The sequence below is a fragment of the Vigna unguiculata genome, chromosome 11 (genome assembly GCF_037176805.1).
Source record: "Vigna unguiculata cultivar grain cowpea cultivar isolate G323 ecotype 2 chromosome 11, ASM3717680v1, whole genome shotgun sequence".
Taxonomy (NCBI): Eukaryota; Viridiplantae; Streptophyta; class Magnoliopsida; order Fabales; family Fabaceae; genus Vigna; species Vigna unguiculata.
The window spans coordinates 36,249,563-36,276,160 of record NC_140802.1 but is presented as its reverse complement, the minus strand read 5'-3'; the positions used below and the strand labels follow the sequence as shown (position 1 = coordinate 36,276,160).

At 30.0% G+C, this 26,598-nt stretch overlaps 2 protein-coding genes across 2 annotated transcripts; one reads left to right on the top strand and one right to left on the bottom strand.

Annotated features, from left to right (window-relative positions):
- Window positions 1-313: 313 nt before the first annotated feature.
- On the bottom strand, window positions 314-1,481 carry LOC114168401 (lumazine-binding family protein). The gene has a single exon (XM_028053195.2). The coding sequence runs from the start codon at window positions 1,266-1,268 to the stop codon at window positions 444-446; it is 825 nt and encodes a 274-aa protein (XP_027908996.1). The 5' UTR covers window positions 1,269-1,481; the 3' UTR covers window positions 314-443.
- A 16,232-nt stretch (window positions 1,482-17,713) lies between these two features.
- On the top strand, window positions 17,714-19,369 carry LOC114170093 (CASP-like protein 1C1). The gene is made up of 3 exons (XM_028055578.2): window positions 17,714-17,969; window positions 18,057-18,159; window positions 18,969-19,369. Exons 1-3 carry the CDS (start codon window positions 17,815-17,817, stop codon window positions 19,200-19,202), a joined length of 492 nt encoding a protein of 163 aa, XP_027911379.1. The 5' UTR covers window positions 17,714-17,814; the 3' UTR covers window positions 19,203-19,369.
- Window positions 19,370-26,598: the final 7,229 nt, after the last annotated feature.

Here is a 26,598-nt window from a genome sequence, read left to right as displayed (position 1 = left end):
GATTACATGTCTTGCATGTGAAATGTGATTATAATCTGACTTTATCAAGATAATGGAAACAATCTTTTTAAGGTTGAGGTGACTGCAACTGGATTTAAAATTGGGAATACTCGAACCAATCTAAATTCTTGTGTCATCTTCTATCTTTTATCTATTGTCTTTATATTCTTGTTATATTTCTTGGCTTTGTTTAAACTACATTTTTCTGAATCAATAGAATCAAGAAGAGTTTTCTAATTCCTATTAGTATTTCATGAAACACACCACATAAGTTCAACAAAGTCAAGCATTTACCTGCTGACTCAGTGCCATATGAATGAAACAAATTACCATACATTTAATTCAAGCACAATGTCTGATCCTGTTATTGAGTTCCTAACCAAGCCACAACAGAACCAATCAAATCAAGATAATCACAAGCATACATTTCAACCATGTGTGCATCAAGAACTATTAGCATAGGATGAAACAAAACCACTAGCGAGAAGCCTCTCCACATACTTGCCAAGAATATCGACCTCAAGATTGACCTTGTCCCCAACGTTCTTCAGAGGAATCACCACCTTCTGTTGAGTATAAGCCACCAACATGAAGTTGAAACAGTCTTCATCGTCGAACACATCGACCACAGTCAAACTAGTCCCATCCACAGCAATAAACCCCTTAGGCACAATGTACTTAAGCAACGATTTTTCAGTCTTCACCTTCACCCAAAGGGAATCTCCTTCTGGAACCTTCGACACGATCACCCCCGTACTGTCCACGTGACCCTGCACGAAGTGCCCACCCATGCGGCTCGTTGGCGTCACCGCGCGCTCCAGGTTCACCAGCGACCCGGGCTCCAGCTCCGACAGCGATGTCTTGCGCAGCGTCTCCGGCGACAGCCCCACTGTAAAGTCCGAGACTTTGCCATCGAATTCCGTCACCGTGAGGCACGTGCCGTTCACAGCGATACTGTCGCCGAGGTTGACGCCGTCCAGGACCGTGGAAGCAGCGATTTTGAGGTCAAAGCCACCATGCGGGGCCGTGCCGAGCTGCTTGACGGTGCCCATTTCCTCGACTATGCCGGTGAAAAGGCAGACGGGGCCGGCCGCGCGGCGGTGGCGCGTGGGGGCGAGTGAAGTTAGTGGGAGGAAGGCGCGTAGATTGGTAGGTTTGAAATTGGGAGTGAATCTGAGATGGGTGGGGTGAGAATTGTGGGAAGTGTGAGTTGTTGCGGCGATTCTTGGAACTGTGGGTGTTAAGGTAAGAGAAGATGAAATTGGCATTTTGACAGTGCTGTGTTGGAACTGGAACAATTGGGACTGTGTTGTGTTGTGATGTCTTTGGGAATATGACGAATCTGCGTTTGGGAGCAGTTATGAATGTGCTTCTTCTGAGGTATGAGATGGTCCCTTGCGAGATTGTTTCAGCTTTTGGACAATTCACCTCACCAATGCTAAATTTTATATGTTCGGATCTAGAACGACATTACCTTATGATTGTTTTTTAGATGTTAGAAAAGAAAGTGTCACTTCACACGACCAACATAGAAGTGATTACGATTCATAAGTTTGGTTAATATATCAATATAAAGAGAAAATAATAGAAAGATTTCACAATAAATTTAGATTAGCTCAGATCATAAATGATCCTCTGTTCAATATCGGGTATTTAACTTTAAAATAACTACAATGCACTCTTTTTAAGTCTCTACTATGAAAGCAATCGCATAAGTCTCTATGAAAGCATTCACATAAGTGTAAGTGCACTGTATATTTGTTGCTTTTAAGTACATATTTTGATTTAGGAAATTTGGTACAAATTTATTAAATATTATGAGTCATATAATAATTTTATATTTATTGAAAAAGTAATTTGATTTATTGTGAAAGATGAACAGTTAAGAAGGCATATAATGCAAAGATCGAGGTCTACATTTGAATGATCGTCAACGCTGATAGATTATTACTTTGTTAAAGCAATCCAAATTGTTGTCCATGCGAAGTACTATTTGACAATACAAAGTTGATGAAAAAGTCATGCGAAACTTGAAATTAAACAAAGATGTGGTTTGCAAGCGCCCAAAGAGTCGATCAAGTCACTCAATAAATGACATTTCAAGTATCGTATGTTTCCTGATCTTGAGAAGAAATTGTTTTAATGGATTGACGTGGGATGTCGAATGTCGCTTGTATTGCCTCCAGGTTTGATCTACCACAAAGCAAAACAAATTGTTGATCTTATGGGAATTTCAGACGAAAAGTTCAAGGCTTCGTGGGGATGGTTCGCTCGATTCCAACATCGATTTAAACGTCACCAATTTATTTGGCGAAGGTGGTGAATTTGACAAGACTAGTGCTGAAACATTGCAAGCACTGGAAGAATTATGCTCTGCTATTAGCCACGTGACCCTACATGTGTTTACAATATGGATGAAATCAGAATGTTCTTCAAAATGGTTCTATGTCACACAATGCCAAACGAGGACTTGTTTATAGTGAGAGAAAAGAAAAAGGTCAAAGACAGAGTCACACTTGTGATTTGTTGCAATGCAACTGGAATTGAGTATGTCCCAACCGCAATGATTGGAAAGGCAAAAGAACCAACATGCATTTCAGAAAACACTTGGTCGATGCCATATTTTTAGCAGAAAAATGCTTGGATTGATGTACCAACTTTCAACAAGTGGTTCACTGAAGTCTTTGAGCCCCACGTTTGCAAACACATAGGTCATAAGATTCTTTTTGTAGGTTTAGAATGACTTTCTTAGCCAAGAAGGGGGATTGAATTAGCTGAGTACTAAAAAATATACTCAATTAAAACTTGTTAAAACTTTTTCTATTTGATTTAAATTGACCAATGTAAGGCCCGTTTATTCTGTCCCTTTTATTTTAAGGGCTGCCCCAATCTTACGGGCCTAAAGGCAGGCCCAAAGAGGAAGGATTAGACCTAACCTGCCAACCCTAACCTTGTGCTCATTTTGGTAACACAGAACTTTCACATCCTTAGAGCGGCTGCTGTTTTTCCTCTGCTAGGGTTTACTTCTAACCTAGAACCAGTGAGCTCAGTTACGTTTCCTAGCATCATCTCAGTAATCTGTTAAACTAGAACCAGAGAGCTGTTAAACTCGCCTAAGCGGGCATGTCTCGCCTAGGCGAGATTAACAGGGGCTCGCCTAAGTATTTTGCCTCGAATGGTCGCCCAGGCGACCCACTGTGCCTTTTGAGCGAGCGAACGTCTCGCTTAGGCGAGGAGGGTCTCGCCTAAGCGAGAACGCGTGTAGGGTCCTTATACTGGGAGTCGAGCTCTCGCCTAGGCGAAGGGAGCTCGCCTGAGCGAGGGTCCTCCTCGCCTGGGCGAGACCCTTCTGTCTGAGCGAGATGCTGGGCGAGAAGGTGGTTGGATTTGATGTTTTCCTTGATTTTAAAAGTGGACAACATGCTTGTATGAGTATTCCTTTAAGTTTATGAACTGAATGGCCTTTGTGTATGAGGTGGTGTATGAGTTCTGATTTGTGAGTTTTAACATGATGTGAGCATGATAATTGTATGAGATGATTCATGAAATTGAAATGATGAGTTTGGTATAAGTTCGATGTGAGATATGAAAGGGTTGGTATCAATGTGGCATGGTAATGGTATGAGACAGAGCTCCATATTCTGGGTTCGAGAATAATGAGTTGGCATGGTTTGGTTGGGAATACGAAAGAGGTGAATTATGAGAAATTGTATGAGATGTATATGTATATATATTTGTGTGTATGCATACTGAATCTGTTTGATTGATTAAGAAAGTTTGGTCTGGGTCAGTGCGTAAGTCCTTGGGATCTCTAGGTGAGATTCCTAGGGTCGTGCTTCAGTGGTCGGGACGTAATTCCGTGGTCGGGACGTAATTCCATGGCCCCTGTTAGTGGGTGTCCATGGTGGTGCCCCATCTGTATAATTAGGTAAGGATTCAAGGTAAGGTTGCATCCTAACACTCTAAGGAGTCAGTTAGTCTCACCTAGAGCGGACTGACTCATGTGGTAAGAGTAGCAGGAGACCCGAAATTCATTAAGGGCTAACCTTGTGGTGAGGGAAAATTGATTCATTACAACACTTATAACACATAGCTCGGGGGTGAGCAGCTCGGGGGTGAGCAGAGGTATCCACCACAAGTGCAAGCATCCGCTGAATCCGACCAGGTTATATGTATCCGGATGAGTCAAGTCGAGTCGTAGTGTATTGCTTGGAAGGTCGTAACATGCTTGTGTGATGTATGTATAATGGACTGTGAATATGTATCTGACATCATTGGTGAAATGATTTTGGCTCTAGCTTACCCTTTGCTTGTTTGATTGTCTTGTGTGTGGTTCTTCTCTTTTGCGATGATCATCAAATTATTGATGTGAGCAGAAGTGAGAGGTTCTCGCGGTCAACAGGGGAATGGTGACTCCGCTGCGTAGCCCGCCTGGGCTGGATCCCGATCCATGATCTTCCTTTTAGGGCCACGGCCCATGTAGCATCTGTTCCTTACATTTCAGTTTGATTTCTGTAGAATATTTTGTATTTGTTTCCTTTAGCACCGTTATGCGTTTTAGTTGGTTGTATGGGGTTACTTTTGGACTCCGGGACTGCGCTAAGATATTGTTCTAGTGTGACGCTTCTTTTGATTACGCTATTAATTAAATGGGGTGTTACATTTATGGTATCAGAGCGGTCATTCCTTAGGTCTGTGGACTTGGATGTCCGCTTAGCTTTCTCTGTGTCTTCTGGGTGTTCTTAGTTAAATTCTTGCCTTTATCAAGCCTAACCAAGTGATTTTCTGTGTGCCAGTGATCTATAGCACCTCCTCGTAGGACTTCGTAATCATCTCAGGGTGACGTACCCGATATCGCCAGAGCAATAGAGGCGATGGTAGCTGCCATGACGCAGCAAAGCACGGCGATGATGCAACAGCATGAAGCGTCGATGCAGCAACAGGCAGCATCGCTGGAGTAGCAGCAGCTTGTTATGCAGCAGATGGAGGCTGCGAGGGTGGCTGCAGAGGATGCCCACCGGCAGCACATGGAGGCTCTCCGCCAGCTGGAGGAGAACAGGGCGACTGCCCCTGTGTTTGGACCAGAGCCACGACCACCAGTCAGGGAGTGGAGTCTGGAAGACTTCCTAAAGCACCATCCCGTGAAGTTCAACGGGAAGACGAGCCCCGATGCGGCAGACCAGTGGCTGAAGGATCTGGAGAGGATCTTTGATGCAAAAACATGTCCAACAGAGAACAAGTTGGCTTTCATAGTATTAATGCTCATTGGGGAGGCTGAGCACTGGTGGATCAGTACAAAATCCATCATGGAGGAGAGAGGTGAGCCGATGACGTGGGAGGCCTTTAGGGGGAATTTTCTCTCGGAATATTTCCCAGATAGCGTTCGATATGCCAAGGAGGTGGAATTCCTCCAACTGACACAGGGAGGAAAGATAGTGACAGACTATGCTGAGAAGTTCAAGCACCTCAGCCGCTTCTATAATTTGCCGCTCGATGAGGAGTGGAGATGCCGGAAAAGGACAGACACAAGACAAAAGACATCTACACTATGTCATACAGTCTACAAATTGATTCCAATCTTCAAGGTTTGTGATCTTCATGTCAATTTCAGATTCAATAAACCTTAAGCTTGATTACAATGAATCATTTCAATTCTCCATTAAGTCTTCATCAATCACACATAATCACATGCACTAGCTTTATCAAATTCATGCACTAAGGTCACTTGTTCTAACACTTTTGATCCTTGATAACGCTCCTAGTCGCTCCAATGTGTTCGAGCGAAATGACATCCGCATTGTCTTCTTCCCACCCAACATCACTTCATGGTAGCAACCTATGGATATGCAACACTTAGAAAAGGTAGAAATATCTATTGCCTAAGGATATCATTGTCTATCATGATAACCCCCAAACCTTAAAGGATCAATTGACATTAGTTGCTTCAAAAATAAAACGAAGAGCTTCAAGAATTACTTACGGCCGCCCTCCACACTTATTAGATGTTGCAAACTTGACAAATGTTGTTTGGAATGATATATCATCAAAGAGTCTGAAAAACTACTTCAAAAAGGCAGATATAATTTCCAAATTCCAAGATGATGTTGATGTTGGTTATGATAACGACGAGACAACTAATGAAATAGTTCTTATGTTAAGCAATTGTAGCATCTTGAATGGTTCTAGCAACAATGATATTTGCAGAGAAACTGAACAATGTCTAAAAGATGACTGTGATGATTCCATGTTATTCAAAGACACTCTTATAGAGAAGATCGAGCAAGGCACGAATGAGGTAGTCTTACAAAAGCCTGCTCTTGAATCTAATGATAGTGAATTTGAAACTCATCTGGACAAAGTTCAATTTGAGCAACACAATGTTATCGTGAAGACCGCAACATAACTTTTTAAATTTTGTCAATGGACACATGCACGTACGTACGCACCCAAACTCACACATTATATTCATATACATATTATACTTACTTCTCATTCCTTTAGTCTAATGGATATAATTTCAAATTCATTTAACATCTATCAAAAATCAAGTGTTTAATCTCTTAGTCCAACTAGCTACCTCTTATGTCATAAGTTTTTGACATCATATATCATTGAGACTTGACCGTACATCCGAAAAACTCATGTTTTGAGATATCTTAGAGATATGCACTTGTCATACTACCTTCACACAACAAAGCTACATTAATAAGAACTCGTTTCACTTATATGATAGGATAATCCTTATGACCTACTAGACACAATTCCTCTACGTAAATTAAATATCAATGGAGTCAGAATCATCTCCTTCAAAATTTCAACTTCAATACACAACCTAAACATCCTTAACATAATATTTTCTTCCTAGAAATAAATATATTTACAATACACCACATCTTATATCAGAACAAAAAAAAATCATACATATACATCCAAGTCAAATTAAATGCTAATAACATTACATTATAATAATATTCAAACACAATATATAAATCAAATATATCAAAACAAAATATAAACCAATTTTTAGCATTAGAAACATTTAAAAACTTATTTTTCTTAAAGTTCAAAAAACTATATCTCACTCAAACAACACTTGGATCACTTAACAAATTAAACACATGTTGCCATTAGCTCAGTTAAAATTTTTCTTGCCCAACCAAAGGTGTTAGCATACCCAATGAGTTTTGGCTCACACAGGGACTAACCATTGGAGGATTTTATAAAAACAACTTTGCAAACAAAAAATTTACTCGTGCAACGACGACTGGTTTTCAATTAAATAAATTTCTCTTAGGAAGAATTTGGCTCGTCCAATAACCAAACCACTAGGGATTTTATTTAGAAGCTCGTCTTCTGAATTTCGGCTCGCCTGGGGACTAACTTCTAAGATTTTCAATTAATTAAATTTTGCTCAGCAAGATATTATTTGCTTAATAACTCTTCATAACTCAAAAAATCAACAAAATATATCAAGTGACTAGATTAGTTCAAACTAATTTTTTTCTCTTAATTTCTTATGCCTATGATATATTTGGTTTTAAATAATATTAATATGAACTAATTTGACTCAATTGATTGGTAATGACTTTTCAATATTTAACCTAACAAAAATCACTAGACGTACACCAATCAAGTAAACACATAAAGTTTGCATAAATTAAAAAAAAAAAATAGTGACCAAGTCATTTCCACATTCAAATAATCTAGCCTAAGGTATTATCAAAAGCTAAACTAGTTTCCCTTAGCTTTTTAAGACTTATTGGCTGAAACTGAGTTCTCAAAAGTACTACTCCCACAAGAAAGTTACACATGTATATAAAAGACTCTAATTGATGATCATTGATATTGCACTAATAAATATTATCTTTGTCCTAGAGAGGCCACATGCAAGATCCCCCAATCCATATACATGCAAAACCCCCCAAAACTAACTCAAGAAAAGGGGTAAGGAGGAATTGACTAAAAGAAATTATGATTGGATAGACTTGCTTTGTTCTCCACCAAGATTCCTATGACGAGCTTTGATTTATAAAAGGATGAGTAAATTTCTCAAGAATATAGAACATAGTCAAAGAAGTTGAAGAGAAGAGAAAATGATTTTTCTAAAATGAAGTTTGAATAGTTATTTTATTTTTTAGTTATAAGCTTTTTGAAGACCTAGAAAATTGTATTTTAGAGTTAATAGTGGTTTAAAAATAGTGAGACCTAGTTATTCTAATATTAAAAAGATTTATATAAATAGGAAGTTTTACAAACGAGTTTCATTATTTTAAAACACACAATCTCTCTACAAATCACTTTTCTATAGTTCTCTGACTTCTCTTTAGGAGTTCTCACCCTTTGTTCGTCTGATTGAAGATATGAGACCGTAAGAGTCATCTTCACAGCACACTTTTCAATTTGTACTAATTAGTTTCTTCGATAAAGTAAGATGTTGTTTTTCCCTTTTTCATATGACCAATCTATTTTCGTCTTGCATGTGGGCTTTTCTTGCTTGCATGTGCTCTTTGAATCATCAATATGACTCTCTGATGATCAATGGTCCTTATGATAGGTCCTGGTCGTTCTTGTAATGTCCATATGTGTAGATAGAGTATCATGTGGAGTGGAAGGTGTTTTAGATGGTTAGAGTTGTTAAGGGTTTTTTTCATAGGTGAGGGAAACTAATTATACTTGTTTTAAATTAAATTGCTTAGTTAATTATATGTATTTTTGTTGAAATGTGATATGGACTTTTATTTAATATGTTTTAGATGTGTGTTATTCGTATGTATTGTGATATGTTGAAAGCATAAGTTTTATGGTTTATCTATGAGTCGTAATGCCTCTGTGAGATTTTTTTAATTAAGTAATTTGGCCTCGCTTTAGTTAAAAACATGAAATTTTAAGTATTTGAAAGTTTACTAAGTGGAGATTAACTCAAGAAGAGTCAAATTGTTCAATCAAAACTAAAAAAAGAAGTTTTAGGTACTAATACACCATCAAGCAACACCATCGAGTGCCACTAAGACGAATGCAAATGATTTGGGGGGCACTAGGAGCCACTTTTAAACCGTCCGGCCACCCAATTTTTCTAGTCTGCGTCATCTTGGAAAAAATGGGATTCTACTTCGTTAACCATTGGATCGAGTTGAAATTTTGACAACGGATCCTAGACATGTAAATATTTAATTTCACCATTGGGATCTTTGATTTGAGATTTGTGGTTAAAGAAATTATGTTCACCATTTTTATATATTCAATAGAAAATAAATTATGTAATTTTTAATGTTTCCTTTGAATTCAAATATATTTGGTGAGTTTGGAAGGAATTCAGATACATTTAATTGAATATGTAGCCTTGAAAAAATTGTTGTGGGGTATGCGTAGGTATATGTATGAATAGTAATGATGTAGATTGTAGAATGATATTGAATGTATAGTGATTTTCCAAGGAGGGAATCCTATCATGTGTGATTCAGTAGGGTGTTAGAAGAGTCTTTAATTATATAGTTTATGTTCGCATAATTACTTGGAGGGAATTATATATGATTTTTTTTTTTAAATTAGCTTACCCTCTCTTATTTGTTTGTCTGTTATGTGTTGTGTTCTTTTTTTTTTTGCAATAATCATCTTATTGGTATGAGCAGATGAAGATGTAAGTATAGAACCCCTCTTGTGGTTGAGGAGTCAGTTGTCTAAGTGATTGAACGATCTAGATCATGTTAGGTATAGTCTTGTAATAGAACTATAAAATAGTAATAGTTTGAGAATGTATATGAGTTATATTATTATAGTCTTGTCTTGTAAAATTATATTAATATATGATATATATTGGATGATTTATCTTCTGAATATTCATACTTAAATGTTTGATTTTAGCAGTAATATGTTATTAAAATAGGATGTTACAAGCTCCATAATTTATTAATAAAATATTCATGCTTTATTTCAACTATATTACTTCTATCTTAAATAATTTATAGGTCTTCATAAACAGTAACATTGTGAACACCTTGTGAAAAAAATTCAAAAACACATGCGATGAAAATTAAAAGATTCAATACATCTATGACATAACATCTTCACATGATCATAAATCCAATATAAATCGGTATAAATTCTCTCTATATTTCAAGATTATTGAAATTTAATTTCTTTTCATAAAAATTACCAACAACAATAAATATGTTAGTCATAAAAGATAAAATTAGAAATATAAATTTGATTAATTAAAAGTTAGGATTGTCAAGTAATTTTTTTGAAAAAAGAAACTAAACTATATTTATTTCGAGAGAAAATAATAAATAATATGTTACTTAAAATGCATTGTTATGCGTTATAGATACAACAATTCTCTCAATTAAATATTTGGATTAAATTAGTTGTACAATTAAATTTCAGAACATTAGTCAATTTATAAGTTTTTTTAAAGGTGAAACTATTATCATTTTAAATCATTAATAACTTTTTTTGGGTAAAGTTTAAAACATTGATAATTTTTTATAAAGTTTGATTCATACCTAATTCAATCACATCATAAAAGTAATACGAAATGGATAAGGTGATCAACTTTTAATGTGTAGCCTTTCTTTTCCATGGTCTTTCTTGGGTAGGAGAAAAAATCAATGACTTGAATGAAAAAGAAAAAGAAAAAAATTATTATATTGAATAGGTTCAAATTAAGTTGGTCTAAAATTAAAAGAAATGTGATTTGACAATGAAAACAAGTGGGGACATGAACTTATAATTGCCACATCTCAACTAATTATTCCCCTTTTATAAACTGCCATGTGCATGATCTCTATTTCTAAAGTTGTTTTTTTTTTCTTTATCAACATGGTCTTTTAAAGTTCCAAACAAAAATAAAAAGTGAATACGGTTTTTTTAATTGAAATTATGCTTAGTAAGTATGGTTTTTTATACTAAAATTGTGTTTGATAAGAATGATTTATATTTATTTTTTAGTATTAAAATCGTGTATATATTAAACATGATCTATGAATTGTGAAAAATAAAAAAGTAAACTCACATATTTGTGAAATTTAACTTCTTCAAAACGAGGTACTTCTTCTTAATACAACTTAACCAACGAGGTACTTCTTCAAAACGAGGTACTTCTTCTTCAAAACGAGGTACAATTTGTTCATTTTGATACTCGAATGGACAATTTCTTGCAAACTTAAAAAATAGATGTTAGTTAATTTATTGTTTTAATTACTCTGATGGTATCAACTTTGATAGGAGTGTGTCAATTTGGTACCTGTGGATAAAAAAGTGTCAATTGTGTCTTCACTTTTAAAAAAGTGTCTCAATTAGGTCTTTTACAGAACATAATAATTAACGTCATTAACGGGACGCTACGTGTCACTCTCTAGTTTTTTTAATTTTTTCAATTTTTTTTGCAAAATTATTTTGTTTCCACATGTCAAGTCCCTGTTGTGACAGAATGTCACGTGACAGGATAATGTCACATGTGACAAATGTCATTGTACTGATATCAATTTAGTACCCATATATATATATATATATATATATATATATATATATATATATATATATATATATATATATATATCATTGCTTCAATTTAGTCCCTACTTTCGTGTCTTTAGTTCAATTTTGTCCCAATTTTTTTTAATAATTGAAGTATATTTTTTAATTCATTTTTTATAAGATTAAAACTAATTAAGTATAAATATTTTTACAAAATTAAGTATTGGTATTTACATTAAAATTTAGTGGTCAAAGAATACATTGACAAAATATGCGCTAATAATATACAATAATGTAATATGCTAAAAAGTCATTTTTAATAAAAAAAATATTAGTATAAAATTTATAAAAATAATATATTTGGTCTTGAATTGGAGGGAGACAATATTGCTCTATTTTGAAGAAAAAAAAATGGATGACTATATTGTTCTATTAGTATAACATTTTTTTACTACTAAATCTTAATGTAAACACCAATACCTAATTTTGTAAAAACATTTATATTTAATTACTTTTAATATTATAAAAATGTGAATTTAAAAATATACTTCAATTATTAAAAAAAATTAGGACAAAATTGAACCAAAGACACAAAAGTGGGGACTAAATTGAAATAATGAGGTATATATGGGTACTAATTTTAAATTAGTACAATGACATTTGTCACATGTGACATTATCCTGTCACGTGGCACTGATATTGCCACGTGTCAGAACATGACTTGACACGTGATAACAACAAAAAATTTAAAAAATTTAAAAAATCAGAGAGTGACATGTAGCGTGTCATTAACGGCGTTAATTATTTTGTCTAAAAGGTACCTAATTCAGACACTTTTCAAAAGTGAGGATACAATTAGTATTTTTTTTATCTGCGAGTACCAAATTGATACACTTCTACTAATGTGAGTATTATCCAAGTAATTAAACCTAATTTATTTAATTATCATATTAATCTTACATCGAGTTAATTACTAATAGCAGCCTAAAAAAGACGATTTATTATGGGCCACAAGTAAGTTTTATTTCAAATGAGTTCATATCTCTTAAAACAAATCACCTAATTGTTGTCAAATTTGTCACTTATTATCTTCTTCATTAATAATATTTCAATTGAAGCAAACACATTAAAAGTTTTTGGACAAGGATGTAACCCTGCAAGTTAAACACAATCTCCATCTCCATAAATGTACGAAGAGGATCATTTAACCTCACAAATCCAACAAAAACAAACAAATAACAATCATACAAACATGTAAATAAAAGTCATATGTTTAATCACATCATAATCATGCTATGCTTCTTTCCCTTAATAGATTATGGCTATAAATGTTTATGCTAAATAAATTTGCTAAAAAGTCATTTATTTTTAAATAACTTTTATATAAATAGAAAATGATATGTGTTTATTCAGGATTAAAAAAATTTGTATTTTTAATTTAGATTTTTTTTCTCTTCTATCACATCTCCTTTTATAAGAAAGCAATTTCAAGTAGCTTGTAACAAAAATAGAAAATCATATCTTTCTTTGTTTCGATTTTTTAAGAAATTTCATCCAACACGACAAAGAATCATAATAAATAACTTTTTCATTTTGGATTTAAGAACAAACGAATTAATTTAGTTTGTTTCAATTAAATTATACAATTTAAAAATGTTAGAAAAGGATTACTCAGATAATATTAATAATAATAAAAATATAAAATGATATAATAATAATTATTAGATCAATAATAATACTGAGACAATATATATAAAACAATGAATATTAATCAGATATCAACAAATATAATAACAATAATAAATAAAAAATAAACAAGGAAAGGAATAGAAATATCCTGGGTTGAGGCACGCATAGCGCTATCCTTAGAGAGAAAACGCCCCTATTGCATAGAGATAAACAAATATGTCAATACACAATCATATGTGTTTTTAATCATTTGCGTTTCTCTCCCAAAATACAACAACCCGTCAGATCAATCGAGTGCAGCGAAGGATCTCCGAACCTTATGAACACCACTGTCTTAAAGATAATATAGAGAATAAAGAATAACACTTTTAAGAAAAACTCTAGTGTTTGTTGTCTCTGTTTGTTGTTTTGTTGTACCCTTCCCCATGCACCTAGGTGGTATTTATAGGTAGCAAAAGGAGACAAAGGAGTAAATAGTAATAAGAATATAGCAGTTATCCATTCAAAACATTAACCCATAAATTAAAGGTTTATAAACACATGAGTAACACTAAGTTTTTTATTTTAATTATTTATTTTTTAAATTATATTAAAATATTTCTAACAATCCCCCACATAATTTAAAAAAATATATATATTATCTTTCAAAAAAAATATTGTAGTTCAGTGTAAGGAACCTTCCGGGTTTGACCCTTACACCTAGTGCTTATAAACTTTCACCCGAGAAAATGCAGAGACTTGATTGTCTTGAACTACATCCCCTGTGACCAGGTTTTAGTAAATAACACATACAATATCGGTGTTCATTATAGGTTCTAATCAATGGGTGCACGTTACGACCTTGTGCATGTATCTTGTTTCATGAGTGTCACTTAGAGACTTGCCCATGTCTCACAATGGCGGCCCCACCATCACACTCACTAGGTAAACCCTCTAAGGGTGGTTTGTGACTCACACCCCTACAATAATTGTCATTGGGTTTATTAAGAGGTATTTTATAAAATAATGCACATACCACAACCATTGGGTTTATTAAGAGGTATTTTATAAAATAAGCATAATAATGCACATACCTCGACCTTATTATTGTCACAATTTATAGTACACCTCGCCATAGGAATGAGACATAAAATTTAATCAAATAATTTGGTGTACTTTAGTCAACAACAACTTCGTTGTTACCCATTGAACTCCATTCCATGGGATCGTCATTCATGTGGAGATGGGTGTCCATTATTGCAACTAATTTATGGGCTATAGTCTCATTCCCATCGACGACTTAAATACTTGTTGTTGATGCATCAACCCTTTGATAAGCAGATCTGCAACATTTCTTTCTAACCTGACAAAGTCAAGAGAGATAATATCATGAGTAATTAAGTTTCTAATATATTTGTCTCTCATTCTCATATGTCAATTTTACAATTTCATTGACATTTTTACTAAAAACTTTAAATATAATAATTTGATTGTCAGGATGGATTGGAAAAAAGAATAATTTATGCTTGCATAATAGATCATGATAGAACAACAACTTTTTAACATGTTTCCATGATAGGGCATTTTCATCCAAGGTTAAAACATAACCATAACCAATAGATGATTTTGTGTCACCAAAATCAATATCCAATTTACATTAAAAATATCATTCAATAATTTCAAGAAATTGGACATATTGCCATAACTAGAGAAACAAATAATATTACACTAGATGGCAAAATAGTGAGGTATATATTCATTCACTTTATAATATATAACCAAGATTTTTTTATTAACAGGTATGTTAACCATTGCAAGACATCCCCACACTTTGAAATATTTTAAATGTGGTTCTTTTTTCTTTCATAACTCATAACAAGTTTTATTACAATCTTTTGTGTTCAAAATATGGTAAGCAGGATATATAATTTCATTAATATAATGTTAGGCAAGCTAGAACTTGTAGAATAACATTTACCATATCAAACAAAAGTATTTTTTTCTTTCGCTGCACCACTACCATATGAATATGTTACTTAATGAATAATACCATGAATTTCACATAAGAACACTCATTTATAATGACATGTATCATCACTTCTCTATTCAATTAATTTTGTACCTCAAAATTTTATAATTTGAATGATCTTTAACCAGAATTTCTCAACAACAATTATAATAATAGCATGTCATATAACACAACTTTCAACATTTGTAATAACCAAAGAAAAAGTTACTAAATATTTTATTACAAGATAAAGGTACTTAACTCAAACAAATCATCACAAATATATCATTTACCAATCAAAATACGTGTCTAGAAATAATAATTTATTGATATATGACATTAATGTTAGAAAAAAGATTACTCAAAAACCACTCCATAACCTTGATAAACAAAAAGAAAGTTTCTAAATTCAGAAACATGAAAAACTCTTTTTTTTTTTTTAAATAATGGCTGGAAGACAAGTTTAGTTTTTACTTGACCATCCCTTCAATTTATCATATGGAGATTTCTTCTTTTATCAGCATTTACACGATCTTAAACATGATATCAATTAAAATAATTTATTTTAATTTCATGTCATAAACAATAATTTTGAATTCATAAATTTGATAAAGGTTTTATTTATTTATTTATTTTCATATAAATATCAAGCTATTTTTTTTCTTTGTGAATGCAAAGTTAGTTCAAGTGTTTTCCATAACAATATAATAGTTTTAGTATGACAAATTATTTTATAATTTTTTTCATACAAAACACTTAAAATATATACATGATATAAAACATTTTTATCAATGGTAAGAATAGACAATATTAAAGCATAAATTAATATAACAGCAAAACATTAGCTTTAGACATCACAAAAATTATTCAATGAGCAGGAAATTCATTTATCCATAATTTCATTTATCTTACCAATAAAAGTAGAAACAATTATACACATCGATTTTTAAGCTTAGTTGAAACTGATTTAATTATAACCATAAGAAACACATTAGTTCACAAAATGTGTTTTGCAATCTTCAACTTTATATTGTTTTTAATTTTAGAATTAAATACAGATGAGTAATCAAAAATAGAAATAACAAGAATTTTTCTCTCTAAGAATGTTAGAAAAGGATTACTCAGATAATATTAATAATAATAAAAATATAAAATGATATAATAATAATTATTAGATCAATAATAATACTGAGACAATATATATAAAACAATGAATATTAATCAGATATCAACAAATATAATAACAATAATAAATAAAAAATAAACAAGGAAAGGAATAGAAATATCCTGGGTTAAGGCACGCATAGCGCTATCCTTAGAGAGAAAACGCCCCTACTGCACAGAGCTAAACAAATATGTCAATACACAATCATATGTGGATCTCCGAACCTTATGAATACCACTGTCTTAAAGATAATATAGAGAATAAAGAATAACACTTTTAAGAAAAAATCTAGTGTTTGTTGTCTCTGTTTGTTGTTTTGTTGTACCCTTCCACATGCACCTAGGTGGTATTTATAGGTAACAAAAGGAGACAAAGGAGTAAATAGTAATAAGAATATAGCCGTTATCCATTAAAAACATTAACCCATAAATTAAAGGTTTATAAACACATGAGTAACAGTAAGTTTTTTATTTTAATTATTTATTTTTTAAATTATATTAAAATATTTCTAACAAAAAATAAATAATAAAAATTTCACTAAATAAGTTATCATATTGTTAAAGCCCTTTATTTTATTTTTTCTTCTTTTATTTTCTTTTACTAAATTTTCATATGATAATAAATAATATATATATTTTGAATACGAATCTAATTAAGAAGACAAAGTGTAAGATGTTTAATATATAGGAAATTATGATATCATAAAAAATAAGTTCATTTAATTTATTTTTACAAAATTAATTTATAGAATGAATATTTTTTTCAATTTTATATTGTAAATTGATATCCAAAATGTTAATGGTTAAATGAAAAACAAGAAGTGCAAAATTGTCACGTGTGAACTTAATTGGAAAGTAATTTTACTCCTACCCCGTGAATGGTAATGTAAAACCAAATTGGTCAAATAAACGTGTTGGTGACTTTTGGCACAGTATTTTTGGTACCAAATAATGCTTCTGAATCAACATTTTAGTGTCCAGAAGCAGCATGTGCTGACTCTTGAAAAGGGAATAACCTTTCTTGCTAGCGGAACCAATTGAAACCGAAACAAAAGACACAAAACAAGAGACAGAACAACAATATTAAAACCATTTAGCTTTGTGTTTAGGTTGCAAATTTCACACCTGCTTTATCTAGCATCTTACTTAACATTTTCTTCGCCAAGTAAAAAAACCTGAAAAGGACACAAAACTAATCTAACTTTTTTAACATACAAAGATAAAATTATGGATTTGCTTACATCCACACCACAAAAGGAAGAGTCATAGCAGGAAAACTAGAAAAAAAATGTTAAATGACGGTGGCATGGACTCTTAAGACAGATGAGAATTTCACCTAACACAACCCAAATGTGTACTACAACTTCAGTGCATTACCCCACTACTTTCTTTCCTAACATTTTTGAATTTCAACACTTCATCATCTTCATCTATTAATTTAAACCTTCTCTTGAGGTTTCTTTCATAGTGCACCAACTTTTTTTTTTCTTGTGAAATCCATGGCCAAGACTAGGTGGTTGTGCCATCTTCTGCTGAGGTTCTTGGCTTTTGCAGCAACACTTTCTGCAGTCATTATGATGGCTACCAGCCATGACAGAGCTACCATCTTCACAGTGTCCTTTGAAGCTAAATACACCAATTCCCCTGCCTTCAAGTGAGTGTCTTTCTAGTGGTTATAATCATTAATCTTTTTTGGTGAAGAAAATGTTGCTGAAAACTGATAACATGATGTTCTACTTAGGTACTTTGTGATTGCATACTCTGTTATCACTGTCTATGGATTTTTTGTCCTCTTTCTTCCTGCAAAAAGCTTGCTCTGGCAACTTGTGGTAGCCTTGGATTTGGTACATGTCCTGAAGCCTCCTCTTTCTATTTATATGTGTTTCATCACACACACACTACATTAGTCTTTTTATAAATAAAAGAGACAATAATCTCACATTACTCGAGAGTCAAGGTTTAAGGGGAACAACATAGTGTGACAGTTTTGTTTTTAAAAGATGTCTACAAATATGTAAGAAGTAAAAAGTATTTAGATTGTCTTAGATCTTGCCTTTTAAACGACGTAAGACTAATAAACATAATAGAAAGAATATGCATGATAACCGGATAACATAATGTGATTCATGTAACTAAACTTAATGAGATAAAATTAATATATGAGCAAATTATATTATATACTATTAGTATTGTGATTTAATTACTCTTTTGGTCCCTTGTTTTTGTCCAAAAATGTCATATTGGTCGTCTAATTTTTAAAGTTTCAATTTGGTCCCGATTTTTAGAAAATTGATACAGTTTAGTCATTTTCATTAAATTTCTTGAAACGGATTAAGGGTTTTTCATCATAATTAAAGTTGTTAATAAGAATGATTTGCTTTATTGATGTAATTAACATAATCATAGTACCAATTTTGATAAAAAAAAATCATTGATTTGCTTCAAAAAATTTAACAAAAAAGACCAAATTGTATCAATTTTTAAAAAATTGAGACCAAATTAAAACTTACAAAACTAGAAGACAGACCAATTTAATATTTTTGGACAAAAATAGGAATCAAAAGAGTAATTAAACGGATATAACATGAGAAGTTAATATTATAGTAGAGTGAAATTCAAACTAGAGTTATACTAATGGTTGATTTTTGTGTAGGTGTTCACCATGTTACTTGTCTCAAGCCTCTCTGCAGCTATTGCTATAGCTCAAGTGGGAAAGAAAGGAAACAGTTATGCAGGTTGGCTACCAATATGTGATTCGGTTCCGAAATACTGTGATGAAGCAACAAGAGCGTTAATAGCTGGTTTCATTGCAATGATTATATACATAATTCTTCTTTTGCATTCCATTCATACCATCATAGACCCTCTCCTCTTGAGAAAAAGTTGAACACTTTTTCAGGGTTAGCATGTTAGAGTAGAATTTGTGGTCATTTGTTGTTCAACCAACATTTTGATTCTGCTTCTCATCACTTTCACTTTTTTTTTTTCTTTCCTTCCCTTCTTTCTTGTAATAATTCCTTTAGATGAAATCTGTTTTTCAATTTTCATTAGTGAGATTTTGGTTGGGTTCTAATTTCACTCTGCCTTATTGCACTTGTAAACAAAAGCACGCTATAAATTTAATATAATTCAGCATCTCAAAATTTATATTTATAAATATATTTTAATTTCTTCAATAACAAGTAATTAGCAAAGTCTTTTATATCAATTATAAAAAAAGTTAAATTGTGTTTTTAGTCCTATTTTTGTTAGAAAATATTAATTTAGTCTCTTTTTTTATTCGTCTTATTTTGAAAATTTTGATATAATCAGATCTTGTTTGGTAGTATTGTACTAACAACGTTAAATATGTGTCAAATGTCAGTTCATGATTTTTTTGAATTTTTTTATTTAATTTTTTTTTTAAATTTATAAATGTGTCACATGTCAAGTTAGGTGTCGGTGTCTCAATCTTAATTTGTCTCTACATTTATTATTTTGTTTGAATTTAATTTCAATTTTTAAAAATTGAATAATTTCGTTCCTTTACAAATTCAAATCAAATTTAATTTTTATATAAATGACATACAAATATTTTTATTAAAATTAATATTTTTATTGAATATTTTTAACAAAAATAAGTTTATTTAAATTTATATTTTATATTAAATTTTATTTTAAATTATTTTAAATTTGTTAATAGTAAGTAATATAGGAAAAAATCAAATTTAATTTTAACCCACAAATATGTTAAACTTGTTTATCAATTGAATTTCATAAAAGGGTTAAATATGTTTTTGGTCCCTTAAGTTTCAGCTAAATTTGGAATTAGTCCCTCATCAAAACTTTTGACCAATTTAGTTCTTCTTTCAAAATGCGTGAATTTAGTCCTTTTAACCAAATTTTGTTAAGTTTATCTGACGTTTCAAGTGCATTTCATGATAGTATTTAAATTATTTACACTGTTTGACACATTTTTTCTTCAATGTTAACTTAAATACTATCATGAAATGTGTTTGAAACGTCAAATAAACTTAATAAAATTTGGTTAAAATGACTAAATTCACGCATTTTGAAAGATGAAGGACTAAATTGGTATAAAGTTTTGATGAGGGACTAATTCCAAAATTCACTGAAACTTAAGGGACCAAAAACATATTTAACCCTTCATAAAATAAAATAACTTTACCAACTTTCTCGACTTTTTTAAAATTTATATTTTACGTTAAACTTTATTTGTATTAATATTTTATTACATCATATTTTAATATTATTTTTTTATTTGAAATTGTTATAAATAATTATATAATTTTAAAATGAGCAAAATTCAATAATTTCTATACAAAGGTTTGAAAGTAACAATTATATAAATTCAAAGATAATTTTTTTAAAATTTTAAACAATTTTATAACAATTTAAAATAAATAAATTTAAAATTTGAAAACAATTTAAAATAAAGTTAATGTGAAATATAAATTTAAATAAACTTAATTTTGTTAAAAATATATAATAAATATCAATTTTAATAAAAATATTTTTATCATATTTATATAAAAAAAATTCAATTCAAAAAGAAATGAAATTGTTTAATTTTTTAAAAAAAATTAGAATTAAATTAAAACAAAATACAAATACAAAAATTAAGAATTGAGAATAAAATAATGACACATGTCACTGTCACGTAACATAACGTTAAGCTTGACATATAATAAATTTTAATTCTTTTGAAAAATTAAAAAGTAAATAAATTAAAAATAAAAAAAATTACAAAAAAAACTGACATATATCACTTCTTTAACGTTGTTAGTATAATATTAATGAAAAAAAAATGATTTTATCAAATTTTGAAACTAGTTTTTTTCTTTAAGTATCCATATTTTTTTAGTGTTACAAACTTTTATATTTTATTTTCACATGAATAATGATTAAATCATTTGTCAAAAGATTATAGTAGAAGTATATCCATAATATTTTTGTTTGTTTTTACTTTTTAGTTTATTAACTATATGATGAAAATATTTACTATTAGTTTCCAAAAAATTGTATTATGCATAACTTTAGAGAGAAAATGGCAACAGGGCGTTGACACAGAACAACGCATTTTGTCCTTCAATAATTGACAATTAATTCGGACCTTTTTATTAGTTTTTTAATAAGATTTCTTCTTCCAATTACATTTTTATTTATTTATAAAAGAACCTAAAATACTATTTGAAAAGTGATTTTCTAATCAACACGTGTTAGTCATAAATATGGATCAAATCTTTTTGAAGCATTCAAAATCTTATTTGGTAGGTAATCTTTCAAGGTCTTTTGATTTAATGAGCTACTAAATAATTGCGATTAGGTTAAGGAAAAGTGGTTCTTGATTTAAGTATATATTAATTTTTAATGGAGTTCTCATCATTTTTCTATCATGTCTATGTCATTGTTCACCCTAGCCGCACGTAATTCGTAATCAGTTTAGGTAGCGTTATTAACTAATATTAGATAAATAAAATTGAATAAAGTAGATAATAATAATCATATTTAAAGGAAACTACAATTTTATACATATCAATTTGATCCAAACGTGATATTTTATTATTATAAATATAATATATAATCAATTTAGGTACCGTTATTAACTAGTATTGGATAAATAAAATCGAATAAAATAGATAATAGTAATCATATTTAAAGGAAACTATAATTTTATACATATCAATTTGATCCAAACATGATATTTTATTACTATAAATAATATATATATATATATATATTAAGTTTTCATTTTTTTTATATAATCATTTATTTATTAAAATTTAGTACTAAATTGTATAAAATCATGGTTTATTATAAAAATAATGATTTAAAATATATAAGTATTTTTTATTAAAATTTGCTATATTTATTTTATTCATTTAAAACTAAAAAATAAATATTTTTTATAATTTGGTTATGATTTGTTCAAGTTAACTTTAAATTTACTCATAGTTCACACTAGAATTTAATTTAATATTTTTTTATCACTTTCATTAAAAAACAAAGATAAATAAAGTTTTGCTCGAGAGTACTTTCACTTACAACATTCTTTATTTTCATATAATACACTATCATTCCAATTGAAAAATCACACCAACAACAAAATAGGATAATCTAACATATTTTAAAGGACAAAGATACATGTAGAATTTTACATTATAAATTCATATTTCTTCACATCACATACATCGATCTCTTTACTAATGAACTGATTCTACTTTGAAAAGATTGATATATTGAAAAGACTGAGAAATTTTGCACTTGTCATATGACCTTTCACTTACACAAAGTCAAATTTTAGGATCTTAGTCCCGTAATTAGGGATGGCAACAGAGCGGGGTGGGGACGAGTTTCGCTATCATATACTCATTCCCGTAAAAGAAATTCATCCTCATCCTCATACCCAAACCCAACGGGTATCAAACTTTTGTCTCATCTTCATGCCCACCAGGTAACGGGTATAATCTTGTACTCATACCCGTACCTGTTTTCTTACTACTTTAATATTAATTTTAAATAATTTTTATAAAATAATAAAAAATTACGGTAAAGAAAACATAATATTATCAAATATTTAATATTAGGAGGATAGTTGTTTCTTCGATATCAAATACTTTGAAATAAATTATAATTGTTTATATTTTATATTAGAATACAAAATAAAATTTCATGAGAACCAAAACATTTATTAAATTTGCAAACATTAATGAAACCTAGTTGATAAATTTTAAAAATAGTTTTTTAAAAAAATATAAAAAGAAAAAAAATATTCAAATTAAAATATATTTTATTTTAAATGTTTGTTTACTTCAATTTCTTAAATTATAATGAATCTCTTTTTTATACACTAATAAAAGTTATAATACATCACTTGATCAAAATGACGCAAAGAATAAATAATAAACATTAATAAACATAATAAAATTTTAACATAGATCTTGTATCTTTTGAACTCCAATATATGTTAGATGGTGATAAAAAAATATGTATAACAATTACATTAAATTTTTATATTGTAGTAAATAAAAATTATTTATACAATTATAGTGAAAAACTTAAAGTATAATTGTAATGAGTTAGAAAATAAAAAATAGGTTTAATTATGCCTTTGGTCCCCATTTTTATAAAAAAATCTCAATTTGGTCCCTCTATTTTTTTTATCTCATTTTGGTCCCTGTTTTAGGAAATTTGATCTCAATTTAGTCCTTTCCGTTACTAGTACAGTAACAGCGTTAATTGAGGTGCCACGTGTCAGTTCTTGGATTTTTTTGAATTATTTTTTTTTTTTGAATTTTAAAAAAAATTGCCACATGTCAAACGGTCGTCGTGCCACGTGGCAGTGATAGAGTGATGTGACAGTGATAATGCCACATGTCAGTATTATGCCAGGTGTCATTTCCTCATTCTCAATTTGATCTTTGTATTTTAATTTTTGTCTCAATTTAGTCCCTATTTTTGTAAAAGTAGTCCAATTTTTTCTCTCTCCACATTGCAACAAAAATTAATTTTTATATAAATGTTATACAAATATTTTTATTAAATTTGATATTTTATTCAAATTGATATTTTTATTATATATTTTTAACATGTCTAAGTTTATTTAAATTTGTGTTTCACATTCAATTTTACTTAAAATTGTTTACAAATTTTAAATTTATATGTTTTTTATTGTTACATGAATTATTTAAAAATATTTTTATAATTTGTTATTTTTACATCAATTCGAACATTTGTGTACAAATTATTGAACTTTACACATTTTAAAAATATACAATTATTTGAAATATAAATTCAAATAAAAAAACAATATTAAAGTTTGATGTAATAAAATATCAATATAATTTATGATTTTTTTTTATTAGCATTATTATATATTAACAACTTTAAAACAATTTTAAGTAAAGTTCAATGTAAAATATTAATTAAATAAACTTAATTTTGTTAAAAATATTTACTTGAAATATCAATTTTGATAGAAATATTTGTGTACATTTATATAGAAATTAAATTTGATTTCAATTTGGAGAGGGACAAAGTTGCTTAATTTTTACAAAAATGGAACTAAATTGAGACAAATTAAAATAAAGGGACCAAATTGAGAAAGTGGAAATGACATCTGTCATATAAGTGACACGTGTCATTATCACTGTCACATCACTTTGTCACTACACGATGACACAACAGCTTGACACGTGGCAAATTTTTTATTTTTTTAAAAATTTCAAAAAAATAAATAAATAATAATAAAAAATTCAAAAAAAAAATCAAAAAATCCAGAAACTAACACGTGACGCTCCTTTAACAGAAGAGACCAAATTGAGACAAAAACAAATAGAGGGACCAAATTGAGATTTTGCTACGAAAATGGGGACCAAAGGTATAATTAAACCTAAAAAATAATTAGATTAAATATATCGAAATAGTATTCTACATGATGAAAATAAAAAAAAAATATTAAAAAATTAACAAATGTGTGTCTTATAAACAATTTGGAGACTATTGAAAGAAATTACACAAAGAAAAACAAATGTATAATTAAAAGTACGATAAGATGAAAAATATCTTAGAGATCTAAGAAAAATTTTCAAATATCAACATATATACTCAATGGTTGAGAAATAACAAAAAATGTTTTAGCGAAACAAAAAAGTTCTTCAAATTAAATAAAAATTAATAATAATAATAATAATAAGTAACTTTTTTTTATATTACCTAGTAAATGAAATGTTTATGCTATTAAACACTTAAATTGAGAGTATTAAACATTCTCATGTGAAAGAAAAATATACAATAAATAAAAATATTAAAAAATAATAGAAATATTCAAATGTTAGAAATACAATTTTTTTTATTGACATACATCATTTTAACATAATTACATAAATGTTATGATAAGATAAAAAATATATTGGAGATGTGAATGAGTTTCATAACAAACCAAATAATTAAAATAAATAAAAAATGGAAAGTATATATATATATATATATATATATATATATATATACGGTTACTTAATTAATTGTGAATATTTTAATAATTTAAACGAGGATAGAGATATGGCGAGGACGAATATTATGGCGGGGATATGTATATCCTCATCCCCATCCCCATACCCAATTGAAAAAATCGGGGATTCCCCATACCCATACCTATACCCAGTCAATGCGGGGATTCCCCATAAAAATGAGCACGGGTTCGGGCAATACCCACGGAGACGAGTTTATTTGCCATCTCTACCCGTAATGGGCTAGACAAAGGAAGAAAGAGAAAATCTTAACAAATAAATATTATAAGAAATAAAATAGAGAGAGAAAGAAATGCATCATCCATTTTTTTCTTCCCTCAATTTTCCTTTTCTCAAACCCTCCATCCTCTTCATTCTACTATCGATTTTATCCTCTGTATTCATCTATTTCAAAAATCAAATATCACCATCTTGAAATTGAAGAGTAAAGGAGTATTTTGAATCGATCAATTTTCTCTTTTGAGTAAGTTCATTTTCTATCACTTTTTCTTTAATCAATTTGTTTTCTTCTTGTGTGTGGCCTACTTTCGGTTGAATGTGACCTTTATACACTCTAGGTGGGTCTCTGTCTGCTTGTGATCATAGAGTCATGATCTGATCATTGATTAGGCTTTCCTTTTGTAGATAGAGCAACCGAAAATTTTGAAGTTATGTAGGAGGGATCTGTATTAGGAGTTTACCGTTAGGTAAGGGGAGCTAATAATTTAATTATGCTTCTCTTTTATTGATATTTATAATTATAGAAATGAAAAAATGAGATGAATTCATATGAATGTGAATCTGGATTAAATCATAATTGTGATTAATGTAATGTATTGTATGTCTGACTATTTTAGGAGAATGAATTGCTTTCGAAAGTTTGTTAGCCTTGTGAAACTATTGGTGGATGAATGGAAATTATGTTGTTTGTGTGTGTTGGGTAATATAACAAATGTATAGTATAAATGATATTGAGAGGGTGTGGTATGGATGAACTTTGTCTCTATAAAGATTTAGAGTGTGAGTATATGATGGAAATTAATCCTTGTGTTAGAATTTTCACTAGAATCAAAAATCATTTTAATGTGTTTTGAACTCATGTGCAACTTGAAAATGAATTATATGTAATTTATGATATATGTAATGGGCATATAACATTTTAGTTTGTGTGAATGTATTGATTTGATGTTACTGAATTTGGGATCAGATGGATTGATAGAAGTGTTTTATGTTATTGGAGTTTGGAAAATATATTTATTTTGGACCTATTCCTCT

Coding starts and splice junctions, on each gene's coding strand:
- LOC114170093 (XM_028055578.2), top strand. CDS start 17,815: ATGGCCAAGACTAGGTGGTTGTGCCATCTTCTGCTGAGGTTCTTGGCT. Junction 17,970..18,056: donor ACCAATTCCCCTGCCTTCAA/GTGAGTGTCTTT, acceptor TGTTCTACTTAG/GTACTTTGTGATTGCATACT. Junction 18,160..18,968: donor TTGTGGTAGCCTTGGATTTG/GTACATGTCCTG, acceptor ATTTTTGTGTAG/GTGTTCACCATGTTACTTGT.
- LOC114168401 (XM_028053195.2), bottom strand. CDS start 1,268: ATGCCAATTTCATCTTCTCTTACCTTAACACCCACAGTTCCAAGAATC.